The sequence below is a fragment of the Hippichthys cyanospilos genome, chromosome 20, assembly GCF_059441005.1.
Source record: "Hippichthys cyanospilos isolate Australia breed blue-spotted pipefish chromosome 20, RoL_Hcya_1.0, whole genome shotgun sequence".
NCBI classification, from domain to species: Eukaryota; Metazoa; Chordata; class Actinopteri; order Syngnathiformes; family Syngnathidae; genus Hippichthys; species Hippichthys cyanospilos.
This window is the reverse complement of record NC_142388.1, coordinates 15,064,276-15,082,975: the sequence shown is the minus strand read 5'-3', so window position 1 is coordinate 15,082,975 and position 18,700 is coordinate 15,064,276. Positions and strand designations below refer to the sequence as shown.

At 38.6% G+C, this 18,700-nt stretch overlaps 1 protein-coding gene and 1 long non-coding RNA gene across 4 annotated transcripts in view; one reads left to right on the top strand and one right to left on the bottom strand.

Moving 5' to 3' along the window:
* kcnk10a (potassium channel, subfamily K, member 10a) overlaps positions 1 to 13,076 on the top strand; it is a 50,064-nt gene extending 36,988 nt beyond the window's left edge. For all 3 annotated transcript variants that reach the window (XM_088403015.1, XM_088403014.1, XM_088403016.1), the window contains one exon: positions 5,362 to 13,076. In XM_088403015.1, coding sequence (XP_088259141.1) covers positions 5,362 to 6,036 — 675 coding nt within the window. In that variant the 3' untranslated portion in view covers positions 6,037 to 13,076. The remainder of the gene's footprint in view (positions 1 to 5,361) is intronic.
* LOC148407523 (uncharacterized) lies at positions 601 to 1,719 on the bottom strand. The gene is made up of 3 exons (XR_015863770.1): positions 1,249 to 1,719; positions 1,036 to 1,087; positions 601 to 957 (listed from the first exon to the last, which is right to left on the bottom strand). It is a non-coding gene; the product is annotated as an uncharacterized LOC148407523 (long non-coding RNA).
* Positions 13,077 to 18,700: the final 5,624 nt, after the last annotated feature.

Sequence of the window (18,700 nt, the reverse complement as noted above, 5' to 3'; positions counted from 1 at the left end):
CTGAAAGTCACGTTGGTCCAATTTCTGTTTTGCTTTTCTTCAGCTATTGTGGGTTTTTAAAAAAAAGCGAGTAGACTTGAATTTTCTGCTAAATGTCCGCGGGTCTGGCTTTGACGTACGCTCAATGGTCGCTCAACCATAAGCTAACCGTTAGCTCATGGTTGAGCAACTTGTTTTTTTTTTTTTTTTTAACTTTATTTAACAACTCCCAACGTCAATATCGCACCGCCTCCCCACAGTGAGCGTCCAGTCACGTCACGTTCAACATGAGAATTCTTGATGGTGATCTTATGACTCAATTTGCTATGGCAGCTGTCTAATAGCGTCTATTTACATATCCATCTGCGCTTGCGCAGAAGCCCGCGGCTGGTGATGCGAATGCCCTGGATCTTGGCAAAGGCAAATTTGATACAGCCTGGCAACACAAATTAGCTGAATTCTAATTGGCTAAAACATCTAGCATAAAACTACAGCACTGGAAGGAGCGTAAATAAATGGATATAATATGACACAAAAAGAACAGGCTATGGAGAATAATTTTATATATAAAATACATACATTTAGTAAAATGAAATGGACTTTTATTTATTTGTCTTATAGTTATTATAATTATTATAGTTTATTATAGTTATGATAATGTCACGTTATTTTAGGCCAACAGAGAAGGCCTTGTTGGCCCTGACAGCCAACCACTGGTATTATCAACTGCCGGGGATATATTAACAGTGTCAAGAGCATGCTTGAAAAAAAAAAAATCTGGACATAGTCCTCTAAAAAAAAAAAAGTTTAATGTGTGCTCATAGATGTCAATGATGTGTGGCTTCTGAAAAAAATGTGTACTCTAAACATTTCTTTCTGGGATTTTCAGTCATTTTTAATTTATAAACTTTTTTTTGTCAACATTGTGTTGCGTTTGCAGCTTCATCATCCATCTCAGGAAAGTTTTGTGCAGACACACTGCCGAAAGAAGGATCACTGTAAATGACGATGACTTATTTTTGTATTAATTACATTAGTCACAATAATGTTTGTTACATGTGCAGGTCAACTCTTTCTGTCGGCTTTATCACGCTCTTCACTCAGCTGCCTAAAAAAAAAAAAAAAAAATTAACGTAAAGAGTCAGGACTTAACAAAATGAACAGTTTCACAACTAGGATGTGCAATGAGAGCACACAACTCAACACATTGCCCGATATATTGCAATATAAATCGCAATACACTTTTAATCCAAAATACCCAGCACTAACCCTCCAATTTCACTGCACGCGTCTCCGCTCCGCTGTGGTCCGCAATGACTCCGCACACCCGCGCCCACTGCGTGCGTCTCCAGTCCGTTGTGATGCGCCGTGCAGTGTCACACATTCCTTGGGGAGTCAAACTACGCATGCCCGTGCGGGGATCATCAACTCGGGCAGTTGAAGAAAGAAAAAATGTTTTCTAAACTTCCGGAAATAAACCATGCTCCGTTTGTGGAAAGATTGCTTGGATAACACTTCATTGCATAAGCCTTAAAAAGGGCTTCTCGGGTCTCCGAAGGTGACTGTACACGGGTCCCATTCACCATGAAGCCGGTGAAAAAAATAGCAGAAAATGGAAGAATAATGCGTGGTCAAACTTTTTTTTTTTCAGCGCGACTCTCACACACTCCCCCCTCTCTTGCGCGCACGTCAAACTAACGCACTAACTCGTAACACATTGTGCCGGACACTAGGACAATGTCTCTCACCCAATAGGCATGTCGCTATGATCCTTTGATGCTTTGAACCTGTTGGCTTTGTCTTTGCTGTTTTGGACTTTGTTGTATCAGTTTTGTGATGGCATGCGAAGATTAAAGATCTCCACTAGCACAGCAACGTGTGGTTTCTTCGCCTCGTCACGTGTGGTTTCTTCGCCTGCCATCACAAAACTGATACAACAAAGTCCAAAACAGTCCAAAACAGCAAAGACAGAGCCAACAGGTTCAAAGCATCAAAGGATCATAGCGACATGCCTACTGGGTGAGAGACATGGTCCTAGTGTCCGCCACAACATATTAATTCAAAACAAAAATCAAGTGTGACCTAGACCTGCAAGCAGTTATAAAGGGCCCTCACAGACCCGTGCACGTTAAGGTATGAACAAGTTGGAGTATGAACATGTTTGGGTAAACGCACGCACGTTGGGGTAAGTGAACATTTGAAGTCAACGTTTTAGAAAATGTCATTTTTTTATTACGTATGATGAACCGGCTCAACAAAGTAAATGGAAAACTTAAAAAAGATGTTATATTATTTTCCTGCACATGTTGGTGCTCGCACTACGATGAAAAATGAGTTTGTAGATGACTAGTACAGAACCCCTATCAAATATTTGAAATTTAGAGAAGGTGGGTTTATGTGGATTGAGTTAGAGCAGTTTTAATTGTTACAGTTGTGTGATGTTGCGCTGTCGTATAGGCCATGCAACATTATAGAAACATTGTAGTATTTTCTGGAGGGCATTGGCGTGTCTAAAGGCTTGTCAGACATTATTTAAGCAATATCACTTCAACAGGCTCAGCAGAGTACATAAAAAACTGAAGGAATTGCTATATTTTTTGCTGCCGGTAGGTAGCATGCGCACTACGACAAAAAACAGGCTTGTAAGTGTGTTGGCCAGTGGTCTACCATCCCGTATATGTAGTTTTGAAAAGATCAGATTATCACAGCAACTTTTACTGTTTTGGGGAGATATCAGACTTATATCAGGTGGCATACAGGCCTTACCCTTTATCAAAAAGTCATAAAAATTGAGAAAATTCATATTCTATGTCTCAAAGCTTTTCTGACCATTTTTCAGTGGTTTTACAAAAAACGGCATTGCACGGTACACGAAAGTGGTAAGATAGATGAATTTTAAAAAATTATCACAGTTGTATTAAGGTCTTGACTCTTAATGTCCCTGCAAAGTTTCAGATATTTTGAAGTTGTTACAGCTGAGTTAAGGTGTTTGTCACTCTCAGCGAAGGAAATATTAAACATAATTTAAAGCTCCACCCCCATTTATACGTCATGGGATCTTCACTATTTTTTGAATATTTTTGCCCCTAAATCTGATAGTGGTCCATGCCAAAGTTGAAATTGTTTTTGTTTGCATTAGGTCGCACTATAATTACTGGTAATACATTTTTTTGGACGGATGTGTTAAGGTTATGAGTGTTCATGTTTCTATAAAGTTTCAGATTTTTTTAAGCTTGTATAACTGAGTTATTAAGGTTTTTGTCACTTGTGGCGAAGGAATTGTTAAATACATATTTTGGAACTCCGTCCCCATCATATATGTCAGCGGATCTTCACGAAATTTTGCCCATTTGTTCTCCTAAGTCTGATAATGCACCACAGCAAATTTACAGATGATTGGTTCAAGCGTTTAGGAAAAACAAGGAGCAGCTCGGGACCTGCAAACATCCAAAAATGGGCCAAAAATGTGCATTCAAAAATTCATAACTCTTTTTCTGTACAACCTGAGCATATGGTTCGTATTACTTTTTTGTAGGTCTCTAGGTCCTACCCATGCCTAAAAAATTTTGTAGCCCTAGGGCAAACGGGCCGTGACTGGCTGCACTTTTTCGACTTTAGGTAGCGCTGCACAGCCATTTTTTTTTTTTTTTTTTGGGCATTGTTTTAGGAAACACTAAAATATCAAAATTTTTGCCAGGCCCGACAACTATGCAAAATTTCGGCCCTAATAATAATAATAATAAAAATCTGGAGAAAAACAAGAGGGTCCTTTGCAGCGGTAGCTGCTCGGGCCCTAATAATAATAATAACCTGCAGAAAAACAAGAGGGTCCTCGCAGCGGTAGCTGCTTGGGCCCTAATAATAATAATCAGTAAAAGAATAATAAGGACCTCACAGCGGTTGCTGCTCGTGCCCTATTAATAACAATCTGGAGAAGAACATTAGGGATATTGCAGCGGACGCTGCTCGGGCCCTAATAATAAGCTGGAGAAAAACACGGGCAATCTAAACCTATGTTAAATAGCTAATGCATTTAGAACCCCAGGTAAAAACATCAAAATTGTACATACATATTAAAAATTGTTCCCAAAATACAATCAGAAAACATCATAAATAAAAAAATATAGAAAGGATTTATTTACCTTTGAGTGGCGCTTGTTGCGCCCATATTCCCTAGTAGGGGTAGCCTAGGCTAGGCTTGCTTCGTATTTATTGCCTATCCCCAGCTTCGTTTCCATACAAATCATCTTCTTACTTCTTTCTTTAACATCACTAGCAATCTTGGGACCCACGGATACCCATTTAACTTTGAATTAAGCAGTAAAATGCACTATAAATACGGTTTGTAAGCACTCACAATCGAACAAAGTTTTACCATCCGCCATTTTGAAATGAGTGAGGCCGACCAAGAGCAGACCAGCATCTCCGTGTGGAGACGCCGACCAATAGCAGACCAGCATTGTACTGATGCGTTGCATGGAAGCAGTCTGATGGCAATAGTAAATACGTGAAAATTACCTAAAAACGCCAGCAGATGGAGGCAAAACAACACAAATACAGCCAACCCCCAGGGTCATGACACTTGTCACTTGTCACAAAGTCGGCAAAATACTGTAAAAATAGGATGAAAAAACTCAGTATTTCACATCGCAACATGAAAAAAACGTAAGTCAGGGACGCTGTAACACGATGGGCCACTGTACATCCTAAATATGTTACACGTGCTTCATTTACACTGGGTTAGTATGTACAATGTTTGTTTTAACTTCTAATTAATTCAGTTGCAACTCAACAGTAATATGTATTTTTACATTCAATATGGTATTGTTTGTGTATTTTAGTTCTTAATTCAACCTTTATTTGTTAGCCATTGGTCCCATTGATTGTTAGTGATGTTAAAGAGAGAAGTAAGAGGATGATGTATGGAGTATGGAAATGAACCTGGAGATAATCAAGAAATACAAAGAAGGCAAAGCTAGCCTAGGAGAAGAGACAGAGAAGCAGACACCGTTGAGAATATCTTACCTAGATTTCTTTTATAATAAAATGGTATTTGAAGTGCTAAATTTGCTGAATTGCCAAAGTTGATGGCAGCCATCTTCCTAATCTTCGCCTTGTCCTTAATGTAGCGAACGGTGTAGCGATCCATGGCTAACTCATTCAAGTTTGAATTAAGCCGTAAAATGCACTATAAATAAGGTTTACTAAACACTCACAATAGAACAAATGTTGTACAATGTTAAAACACATTCTCCTTATTGTGGTTTGAATCAAACCACAACACTCATTAACTTTAAGTTATGACCATTTTCAGGGACTTCTGTTCGGTTATTTTCTTATGTGAAGTCAAAAACACTAATGTAATTCATATATTTTGACAAGGTTGGGGAAATCAAGGCCCATGCAGCAGAGTGGAAAGCAAACGTGCGAGCTGAGCTGAGAGAGACAAGGCGACGTATGAGTGTTGAGGTCAGCGACAAACTGCAGCGAGCTGCCACCATCCGCAGTATGGAAAGACGACAACTCGGCCTGGATCAACGTGCGGTGTCCATGGATATGCTTTCTCCAGAACGCAGAGCCATCTTCAACAGTCTGGACACCAACAGCTTCAAGGCCTCCTCCCAAGAGAGTATTGACATTAAATTAAACAATCTTCGACTAAGGAGCACTGAACAATGTGATCGTCAGTCCAATCACCAAACCACATCTGAGGATAACATTTTTAACCGTCTGGGTACTGTCACCAAACTGGCAAAACGCAACAGGAATAGGGACTTAAAGAAGAACATCACAGAAGAAGCTCGCCGTCCTCATAGTGAAGCCTATGGTTGGATTCCAGCCACCTTTGATTGTAGCATACCTGCTATGGATGAAGGCAAAAGGAAGGATGGGGGACATGAAGAGAACGAAGACAAAGAGTGCAATACAAGCTTGTCTGAATTTTCGTTGTTTGTGGAAGCTTACAAGTCTCACAATGGGCTTACTCTTGAGCAAACCAAAGAGAATGAGAATGATGAAACACTTGAAATGAAAGAGCTACATCATGAAATGAGTTGAATGTTTTATAATGTCACCATTTGTGCCTTAGGTTTTCTCGTTCACCAGTATGTGCTTGAGCAAGAATAATGCCTGCCTCTTTGTGCTACAGTATATGTATACTGTTCTGTTGACATGCAGTATTGACAGTTGCCCTAAAATATGAGATACACTTTGGCTTCAACATGTTCCAGTGTGATAATGCAAAACACGGTAGGTTGTACATTTCTATGCCAAGTCATGGTCACTGGGTAAAAACTGCTCCCCAAAAAAGATGATGTCCCCAACCACCAGTAGTAGGTCACAAAGGAGGAATATATACCATCAAACTCTTTTACAAGAAATCAGCGCTTAGTTTCCAAAGTAAACAAAAAGTACTATGGAATGTGTACCCCCCCCCCCCCCCCCCCCACACACACACACACACACTTTCTCTCCAACCCCTGCGAATATGTCACGTATTTGCATGAGTAGTGGCGGTGTAGAAGGAAGGCGACCCAAAAATGAAGGAGGACAAAAGAATTGTGCGGTAGAGGGTTTAATACTAAACAAGGCTGGATCAACGATTGACCAAAAAATTGGACAAAGTAGGAAATAAACAAGAAACAAAACTTAACACATGGGAAACTGAGGCCGGCTGACTGGGAGAGAACGAGACGCTAGGGAGAGTATGAGGAGAATAAACAGCAGCGTCAGGAACATAGACAAAAAGGACATCAGCGGGTTAAGGATGTGCAATGATCCGACATTGGCTACAGAGAGACTGTGGCTTAAACACACAAAGACTAATTACGGAAAACACTATACAGCTGGATGAGAACATGACGTAGGGAAACCAGATTGGCTAACACGGAAGGAGCAGGGATACGTGAACAACAGGTGGGCGAGATCAACTAACGAGAAAGAGAAACAGCAGACACGGGTGAAACAAACATGAATTTAAAGGCGAAATAAATCAAAAACTCCACAAGCTAAATCCACAGAGAAAAACCCCAGACACAACATGACACAGTTAATGTTCGCTGATCTGCCAAAAGCATGTACAGTACTTCTATGAATCAGTCACAAAAAGAAAAAAAGGTTGGGGACCACTGTTTTGGGTGAGTTTGGTATTATTCAGGTTTTCTCTCCCCAACACATTGGATCAAAAATGATTAGATCATCAGCAAGCTATGCAGCATCTTGAAATTATTCCTAATCATTTCAGTCAGGTGTGTTTGAAAGAGATTTATCGAAAAAATGCAGGATATCGCCCCTCGAGGGATGGAGTTTGACACCTCTGCTCTACTCTGTTGTTTTGAAATGTATTTTAAGTGATTATGTCAAAAGAGTCAGGCCATGTCGAAAAAGATTCCGTAAAAATTGTGAGCGAGACGAAAGATGCTGTCGCCAAGTGAAATGTGCCCATGAAATCGGATTAAAACTTGTGCAGTATTTTGCCCAATCCTTTGATCTTTACACCGAAAGCATTTCACATCAAAGGGAGAGACTCTAAGGAGATGAAATTTCACCCAGAATATCAATTTGCACAGCTACTTAGTTATCACCCTACCTGGAGTGTGCCATCCCTTGGCTAGAATATTGCGAGGATAATGTGGAGGAAAATGACTTAAAAATAATCAAAATACTGCAAAAGTATTACATAAATACTGTTTACAGCATACACAATAATCACCCCATAAAATGTAGTAGCCATGCTTTGGTGCCTCGTTGCTGCCTTGGTAAAACAATTGAAGTTTGCAAATCCAGTGTAGCTCCAAACACCAAATCGATCCTTTGCAAGCAAAAGCCATTCCCAGCAGAACTATTTGCCAGTATTAGCTCACGCCCCTGGTCCTCCAGTCAGAAATATGGCCAGGTTAGCTAATAGCTACGCTACGCCTCTAACGCAATCAGCCAAAGCCAACACTGCGTAGCCTGTTTGTTGAGCATTGCACCGCCTTCAGTGAGCAGTGAGCATCCACTCACGTCACAATCAGCGTGAGGCCTCGAGATGGCGATCTTATCACTCAATTGGCTATTACAGCTGTCTATTAAGTTAGACGGGCCGCTCACATATCCATATGCCCTTCTGCAGAAGCCTGCAACTGTTGAAGCAAATGCCCTAGCGCCCCTAGGAGCAGGCAGATTACTGCCTCGCGACTCAAGTTAGCTGCATTCTAATTGGCTAAAAACTACAACTTAAAACTACAACACTAGAAGGAGCGTAACCAAATGGATGAAATATGACACGAAAAGAACAGAAAATGGAGAATAATTTTATAAATGAAAAAATATATATATTTATTTATTAAAAATGAATTTAAAATGAAAGTGATTTTCATTATGGTTATTATAATTATTATAGTTATAATAATGATGTCGGATTATGTTCGGCCCGCACAGAAGGCCTTGCTGGGCCTGACGTGCACCCCTGCCTGAGCGAGAGAACTATCTTTTTGCCTGCTTTGGTTTATCCCAACTCTCAATCCTCCGTGAGTTTTCTGTTCGCTAACGTCACATTAGTTTTGCTCTGCCCCTGGCCACTTTGTGCAAGAATTTGTTGTAGGGACAAGGGGTTGTTCCAACACGTACTGTATAAATTAGGACCGAAGCCTAAGAGGTTGTTACGACATGTATAGATGGGGCAAATGCCCTATATAATGGAATATAGTATTTAACATTCATCCCAGGGCATGTACTTTATTTGGCAAATATGTTTATTGTGACTGGTATGTATCAGAATCTTGATTATGGTGAGTGAAGGCCTAGACCAGTGGTTCTCATCCTTTTTACCGTGATGTACCCCTTGTGAAATATGTTTTGATCTAAGTTCCCATTAAACAAGTACAAAGCATTTGGGCATCGGTAAAGGCAATGCAAGGCTACACCAACACTATTATGCAACTCTAACGTTAGACGCCACGCAAGGACGCAAGAAAAACGCCACACCATGCCGCCACACAACTCAAGTGCTCAATGCTATACATAACATGTAAATAAACTGGAAACATCACGAGGAAGTCTGGATTCGAGCACATAATTTACTCCCCATTTCACCGCTGCACTTAAAAAACATCTCTCATCCCACACCCACCTGAGCGGCTAAAAAGGCCACTGGATTAGTCGCTACATTAACCCTTCACTTCATTTGTATAGGTCCACAAAAAATAATCAACATAAAGTGTCCTCTTTTGAAGAGATCTGTTATCAGAGAGAAACACCTTATGAATAAATATTTGCCCACAAAAAATAATCACAATGAAGTGTAAGACCTGTTTTCAAAAATAAATAATAACAAATATTTTTTCACAGAAAAATACTAAACATAAAAGCAGTTGAGATCCGTTCACAAAATTATTCACTTATTAATAACTACTCGTCTGCAAAAAAATATACATAATGTGCCAGACCTGTTCTGAATAAATAAATAAATATAAATAAATATGTGTCCATAGAAAAATATTCAACATAAAGTGTCAGGCATGTACTCAAAAAGAAATAATCACAAATAAATATTTGTCCACTGAAAAATATTAAACTTTTGGTAGAGATATGTTTAAAAAAAAAGGTGGCAGGTGACAAGTTGTGTTGAATCATCCTAGTATGGGGGAGAATCTGGCATTTAAAAAAAAATAAATTGAATAACTTAATGACCATAAAATGTGTTTTATGACCTTATATTTTACTGAAACAATTAATGAACTCAAATATTATTCTTAAAGGATGTTTGCATGGTTGTTTGTTTTATTTAAAATCTCAACTTACCCCTGGAGCTCCTTCTTGTGCCCCCAGGGTTACCCGAAGCCCATTGGAGAACCACTGGCCTAGACATACTGTATTCTTGATAGTCACACTAAGTTCCCCAAAAACATCGTAAATCAGGGACTTTCCTGCAGCAAAATGATTTTGTACAGTAACGATAAATATTTTCCACAATTCCCCAAATACAGTATAAGATACACCTGTGTATAAGTAGTAGTAGTAGCTCCTTTTTGCCTCAAGGTGAGACATAGGAAAGAGATAGTTGCTGTTGCTTCTTTCTCTGTTTCCGTAACCATTTTGGGTGTTTAAGGCATTTGGGTGGTCGACCCAATGTACCCGAGCTCTAGTTCCCACAGACTTAAGTCCTAAGACACCTAATGTTGGCTCGACCTAGACGCGTACAGCACCTGGTGTTTCCAGGTGGTCTCCTGTGTATAACACGCACTCTTAACGTTGGGGTCAAAGTCTGGTATTTTCTATGTTACTGTGTTAAGGATGCACAAAGAGTTTGGCAACAATTTAAAAACTATAGCAGAACAGAATAAATCTCATCTGTCTAAATCCTTCATATTTGTTGTTTTCATACCCATAAGTTATGGTACCTTGCCACTCTTCACTGAATCAGCTGGAGACATCACAACCCTTATATGATCCTCTCCGTTTTAATATTACTGCTGTGTGGGAACAAGGACGGACTTGGACAGTCTGCTTGCTTCTTTTATTGAAAATAATGCCGTAACAAACTCAGCTACACAAACTGCTGTTAGCCGCAACAGGCACCTGCTGCTAACAATCACATGACAATTGCCCGCTAGCTCATCTTGTTATAATAATTATTGTAAGTAAGAATATGGCTGATATAAAAATGCACATCTGTGCGTCAAAACTCGGCATTTGTGGCTGATGGATCAATCTTCCTCGAATGGCGTTGAATAAAAAAATAATAATAATTTTTAAGGTACCATTTATAAGACGCATCCATACTTTTGGTCTCCATTTTTGTGAAAAAAAAGTGCATCTTATATTTGGGGAATTGTGGTATTTATATTTGACAGGTCATTTTCCAAACATGTATTTGTTATGTCTGTTGTCACTAACGGAACTTCGAATGGCAATGTGCGCATATAATTATAGTGTGGTCATTACATGATATATAAACCCCACCCCACAGACAGACTTTATTGATCATTTAAAAAAAAAAAAAAAGCAGGCTTGCGAAACAGTGAGAACAGGAAACAACGATTCCCATTTTAACCACAGTTGAGAGCCACTGACTTACAAGATAGCACTGTTTGAACTTCATCATTCTTTATGCAAGGTAAAGTGTTGGAACAATGGACTGATCGATGTGTTTTGTTTCCCAGGTCTATTCCATGACATTGATTATTCAAATAATAAATAGCTGACTTTCAGATTTGAGATTTTTCAACAAAGACTACAATCATATTGAAATGTTTAAAAACATCAAATGAAAAACAGCAAATGAAAACAACAAACTCCCAAATCAATGTCTCTAAAAATAAGCAAACAAATACAATTATAACACATTTGTATGTGTATCCTTTGTATTTTGTTCTCCAATTGAGTTCCTCAAAAGATAGTGTTGAGGAATAAAAGCAGAAAAAATCGACACTTTCAAAAGGAATTTGAATACTCTGTATTTACAATACTACAAAAATATGCATATAGTCCGTATAGTCATGTCTTTTAAATGACCTAATGAGTCAAACCTTTATTAAATTATTGGAAAAAATATACCTACCCCTTCCGTTAAAGGGCAAAAAGTTTTACTTTGTTTAATATATGGCTGGAAGTGTTGTATTTTCATAATCGAACAAAGTCCCTTGGATCATTTGAAGTATTTGGCATTATGAATCCATGTAGAGATCATGTCAGAGCAGACACAAAAAAAAGAGTGCAATATCATCAGGAAAATTCTTGTGCAGTATTTTGCCCAATCCTTTGATAATGGTTTTAATTAAGTAATGGCTTTCGTAAGTTTGTGAATAAAACTGAGGAACTAAAATGTTTAATTAACACGGAATATAATGAAAAAAAAAAACAGATGTTAAAATATAGAGCATGACTTCTTTGAGCAATATCTCAGCCATGACCCCCCCCCAACACACACACACACACGCATGCACACTTCTTTCCTCGTGACCAATCAAGTGTGTACCCTTCATCTCCCTCAAAGTCAGCCGGCTATAGTTTACCCACCAGCCTAATGCGAAAAAAAAATGGTACATATAAGGATGGGTGGTTCAACTTGACTTGTGTTATTTATGAGAGACAGAAAACAAAATATAATAGACTGTCAGGCATATTGCAAAAAATGATTCTGTGATGGATCAGTTTGAGTTGCTCAAGTAAAGTAGCAAGTGTGAATTATGCCGTTTTTGTTCAAGATAACTCAAATAGTCTTAAAAAACTCAAACTCAGATGAATATTGCATCAAGTACATAAGAAAAAATGACTGCCTTGCTAAGAACTATCCTGATGACCATTAAGGAGTCAATATTAGAATGTGGGTGTTCATATTCACCATTTACCTTACAGTTACTGTAAATGGCACTTCCTTTGGTCACGTAGAAAAATGTAAACTGTGTCACCTGTTCTTGATTGAATTTGTGTTTGCTGACACCACAGCCTTACATTCTCACAACCAATGTTACATCGTTATTTCTGTTATGCTAATCATTACACATGAAGAAGAAAAAAAGCTGGTGCGGCTAAAGCCACATGTTTAATTAAAATAACTACAAAATTTTCAAAGCTTCAAACATAAAACAGAGAAAGCAAATGCAAAAAGACATTGTATGCTCCTGTATAATCGCAAACACAGTATATTGCAATGTACATTGTGATGTTGATCATATAGGTCTACATGGTTCAGATAGGTCATTTGTGTGTGTATTTTTTTATTATTATTTTTCTAACTGCCTGTTTTTAAAAAATCTGCTTTGTATTTGGATGTTGCTCACAGTCTCTAAGGTGCAATCATTATGTTTTCTTTTGGAAATAAATGTCACTGATTATTAAATTGACACAACTATCTGTATATATGTCACTGTATTTGATTAGGGAAAGCCATGTCTTCAAATTATTTTTTATAATTATTTTTTTATCATTGATAGGCAGACAAATGCTTTCAACAATTGTACTTTTAACTCACCTTTAAACATTACATTTTGACAGTGACGTTAAACTTTGTCAAGTCAAAATCAGTACAAATATGTATTGTGTCTTGAATATTTTCAAATATTAATTTGAAATTTTACAAGACCTTCTATATTAAACTCTGTGCTTTTTAAGAACCCTTCTGTCATAGTTTTATGTGAATAAATATCATCATAAAAATTTAATTTGATTTAAACACGTCCTTTCAAAAGAAATGACCAAAAAAATATATATATTCTGATGCATGTTATTTGCATGAACACAAAATGTCCTGCATTTTTCCAATGACTTTTAAATTCTGAAAAAAAAAAACAAATAAACCCAAAACAAAACAAATTGAGCTCCATTGAAACCCAATTTAGGCAGTGCACACAAAAATGCAACACGAAAGCAAACACACTACTCACTAAGCCAGAGGAATCCAAACTCGGCCCTTGAGGGCCTATGTCCTGCATGTTTTCCAAATTTCTTTCCCCAAAACACCGGATTCAAATGATCAGGATTTATCAGGCTTCTGCTGAGATTGTTGATGAGCTGATCCTTTCAGGTATGTCAAGCAAAGACACCTGGATACAGGCTACCAGCCCTCAACAACTGAGTTTAGACTCCTACACTAAGCTAATTACCCAGATTTTTTATATTTTTTGAATTTCTGTTGCGTGAAATGATAGAATATCTTCTTTCTCTCTAGGCTTTATGCAACCAACCTCTATGCACATATATATATATATATATATATATATATATATATATATATATATATATATATATATATATATATATACACACCGGTTTACGAACACCCTCTTTTACGAACATTTCGACTTACGAGCGTGGACCACGGAGTTTTTTGTCCCCCACTTACGTGCAAACCTTTCGTCTTACGAACAATCTGACATGCCGGCCATTGTATTCGTTCAGATATTTTCGCTCTGCTGCGTCAACAAAATCATTAACGACGCTGGTCACGGCAACGAAGAACGCTATTGCTCTTACAATGTTACAGTCACGGTCTCAGTCACGGAGTCAGTCACGGAGATGCCGATATGCTATTGGTCGATTAAGGTCACGGTCTCGGTCTCACTCACTGAGATGCTATTGGCCGGCGTCACGTCAATCACAGAAATGCCGATATGCTATTGGCCGAACGCCTTTATCGAGCTTGATGGCACAGCTGGTCGGGATGGAAGGAAGGAGAGAAAATGAGTGAAAAACGGAAGGAAGGAATGTTGTGAAGACTTTGCAAACTTTATCTGTTAGACATGGCTTCTAAAATTGCAAGTGTCGGTAAAGGAAGAAGCAAGAGGATGATGACAATAGAAACCAAGCAGGAGATAATAAAAAAAAAAAATACGAAGGAGGCGCATGCATAGTTAACCTTGCTCGTGAGTATGGACGGAACCGCTCTGCAATCTTCTAAGGGCAAGACTTTCCTTGCCGGGGGACGGACCTCGCTCGACAACAAAATAGAGAGGCTTCTTCTATTATGGATTAAAGAGAAGGAAATCGCCGGTGATATGTTTTAGTTTGAGAAAAGTTCTTGTTTAAGAAAATAAATAAATAAATTCTGCGGGTTGGTCTCTGCTCACCTCCGTCTCCACTCAGCTCAAATCACGTCACCCCAGAGGAAAATGTCATTTATCCTTTGTGTATCCATGTTATTTAAATTAACTTCATAGTAGGTTATGGTACTAACTTTAAATGTGTGTGTAAATACGTGATGGTTTTATCTCTGATTTAACAACGCGTTGCTAGTCAATGTGTACGTACATTTGACATCGTTTTACTAATTCAACGAAATCATCTGCTCACGCATGACACGGTAACGCTGATATGCTATTGCTCTTACAATGTCACAGTCACTGTTTCAGTCACGGTGTCAGTCACGGAGAAGCCGATATGCTATTGGTCGAACGCCTTCGTCTAACTTGATGGCACAGCTGGTTGGGACGGAAGGAAGGAGAGAAAATGAGTGAAAAACGGAAGGAAGGAATGTTGTGAAGACTTTGCAAACTTTATCTGTTAGACATGGCTTCTAAGATTGCTAGTGGCGGTAAAGGAAGAAGTATGAGGATGATGACAATAGAAACCAAGCAGGAGATAATAAAAAAAAAAAAAACGAAGGAGGCGCACGTAATAAAAAAAAAAAAAAAAACCGAAGGAGGCGCACGCATGGTTAACCTTGCTTGTGAGTATGGCCGTAATCGCTCGGCAATCTTCTAAGGGCAAGACTTTCCTTGCCGGGGGACGGACCTCGGTCGACAACAAAATTGAGAGGCTTCTTCTATTATGGATTAAAGAGATGGAAATCGCCGGTGATATGTTCTAGTTTGAGAAAAGTTCCCGTTTAAGAAAATAAATCAATAAATTCTGCGGGTTGGTCTCTCCGCCTCCACCCAGCTCAAGTCACGTCGCCCCAAAGGTAAATGTCATTTTTCCTTTGTATATGTTATTTAATTTAACTGTACAGTAGATTATGTTACTCATTTTTAATATGTGTATAAAGTCGTGATGTTTTTACCTAAGGTTTTTACACGCGTTGCACGCATTCACTAATTAACATAGGTTTAGATTGCCCGTCATACGAGCAGTTCAAGTTACGAGCGTAGCCGCTGAACGGATTAAGTTCGTAACACGGGGGCCCACTGTATGTATGTATATATATATATATATATATATATATATATATATATATATATATATATATATATATATATATATATATATATATATATATACATGCATACAGTGGGCCCCGTGTTACGAACTTAATATATATATATATATATATATATATATATATATATATATATATATATATATATATATATATATATATATATATATATATATTATACATACACGTAGGAGGCATTCGCTTGAAAAATCAAAGCCTTCTGTGGAGGTTGCAATGACGCATTGCTAGACAGCTGCAATAGCTAATTGAGTTATCAGATCGCCATCTAGAGGCCTCAGGTAGAACGTGACGTACGTCGATGCTCATATTGATCCACCATGTTTAAGGGTGGTAGTTAAAGATATTTTAGTTATATATATATATATATATATATATATATATATATATATATATATATATATATATATATATATATATATATATATATATATATGTTGTATCAACCAGCTAACGTTAGCATTAGCGTACATCAAAGCTAGAGTCACGGACGCTTTTTTTTTTTAATATTTTTTAAACCCACAATGGCTGAAGAAGTGCAAAACCAAAATTGTACCGAAATGACTTTCAGCATTAGTGTCCTTGTCAATACAAAAGGATTTGTTATTGGAAATGAAACTCTCCAAGCAATTCATGAAAGTCTTTCTAAATAAAAATAGAAGAATGGATTTTTTACTGAAATAACTTGGGGACAGCCATTTTGGGGGAGTTAATATGTTAATATGTCATTTTATGCCATTCATATTAAATTGGTTGGCTTTTGTTGTTGTGGGGTTTTGTTCATGTTTTTGTTCCACTCGCGTCTGTCTTTGTTGTCAGCGTTCTTGTTAGTTTGCTTTTGTCCACCTGTTTGGTGATACTTTGTCCATCCAGTTTTGGTCCAGCTCAATCCTGAATCAGTTCAGTTGCTGGCTGCTCTAAAAACCACATCATCCTTCTCACTGTGTATGTAATATCAACAGCGGCCAGAGGCGGTGCCAAAATAACAAAGACCAATCACAAACGTATGAACTGTTATGCTACGTGCACACCAAATGTCGAATCATTTGCCGAATCGCTACACTCATTTGCGGGGCTTTCTGTTGCTGTTGTACTTTTTGTACACTTTTTTGCCGCGGGAGGAGAGGGGAGTTGGTGAGTGGAGCGAGTTTGCTGTGCACTTTACGGTAGATCCGGAAAGAAGAGCATTGCTGAGAACTTTCACTTTTCTGGGATGTGACAGAGCCAATATTTTCACCAACAGCACCTTTATTCTTTGCGGCAAGTTTCAATGTCGCAATCAAGTGGCCTAGACCGTGCTAAATATTTTATTGACAATGCTGGGCTACCGTTAGCTTAGCACAGTGGCTATGGTTCAACAGCTGTTAAGTGAAGCAAACGCTGCACATACTTGTTGTCCCAAGTTCTCGCTTCCGTCTTTCTACAAGCCAGGTGAGTACTCATGCTTGGCTCTGTTTTGTATGGAAAGCTCAGCTGGCCGTGTTGGATCGCTCCCGCTGAGCGCAAAGCGGCGGCCATGATTCATTCCTGCCCCCTGCATGAGCCGTTGAATGTTCCCGAAGTTGATTGGCTGTCGCGACGCGAAACGCGGAAAAAGTAAAAAAAAAAATTAACTTCACGCGAAAGGCGAAACTTCGCTTCTCGTTCCCGAGTGCGGCCATTTGTGTTGCTCCATTCGCACCAACGTGCATTCGCGCCCAGTCACGCGAACTCCATTGACTACAATACAAAACTCTCCGCTTTTTCACCTCGTTTGCGTTCGGTGTGCACGTACCATTAAAGTAAATAGTCTCCAAAACATTATTTTGGGTGCAGCCCACGCGGCCCGGTACCAGTTGATCCACGGGCCGGTACCGGTCCGCGGACAATACAATCTCGTTAAAGCTAGCCTGCTCTTGCTGGACTTCTTAAATTATTATGACTTATTCTAAGTTTTGGCACATATAATGATAAGCCTTAACTGCCGATGTGGGTTTAGTATTGTTCATCAGTGGTGTCAAACAAATTTTTATTTTGGGCCGCATTGTAGTGATAGTTTCTGTCAGAGGGCCGGAATCACTGTGAATTCAAATACATTTTAAATGTGTTGATCACACATTTACCAAGATATGATATCAGAAGCCGGCAAAAACTGCTCAAAAAAGATTTGGAGAATAAGAAAATGTTTGTTTTTCTTCCCCCAAATTTTTAAAAGTTAAAGACAACTTGCAATTTTGGTATTTTAGTCAGAATTCTGAAGTCAAATCAGCATTTCAAGGGCCACAAAAAAGTGAGGTAGCGGGCCGGATCTGGCCCCCGGGCCTTGACTTTGACACCTGTGGTTTAAATGCTCTGGAAAAAAAGCCTGTGTAAGTGCGCATGAGGGGTCCATTGACTGAAGGCTTAAGTGTGAAATGCACGGACTGCCACTGGAAACATATGTACCAAATGAGGCCCACTGTTCAAAATGACACTGCACCCTAGCAGTTTAGTGAATATGGGCTGGATTTTGGTGCATATCTGGCCCATGTCCAGTCGAAATAGAGCTTCGAGGTTTTGAACAGGTGCAGTGCTGGTTTTACAGTCTGATATTGCTCACTGTGGTCCGGCAACATTCTGCAATCGTCAGGACATGTTCAAGGTCCTAAACGTTCGCTAGATCGGCACCAACAGCATGTTTAAAATTTACTTGCAAAAAGAATACCATGAGAACTGTTGGCAATGTATGGCAAGCATTTAGAAATCAACATTATCCACATTCACAAATGTTCACACCTCAGTCTGTGCTCATCTCATCATGCATTTATAAAGTACCAAACACACACCAGTGCAGGGAAAAGTAAGTTCAGTAAAGTTTTTTTTTTTTTTACTGTAATTGCCCGATACATGTCTAAGCTGTGAACTGTAGTTGTTCGTGTGAATTTTTTACTTTTTTTCTGGTTTTCGGTAAAATTACTGATATCAGAAATTAACCAATTAAAAATATTATAACACAATACAATGTAAAGATTGAATACAGGCACTCACTGAGAATTGGACCCTCAAACTCGCAATGTAGTTTAAAATAAAAACATTTCAAACAAATAA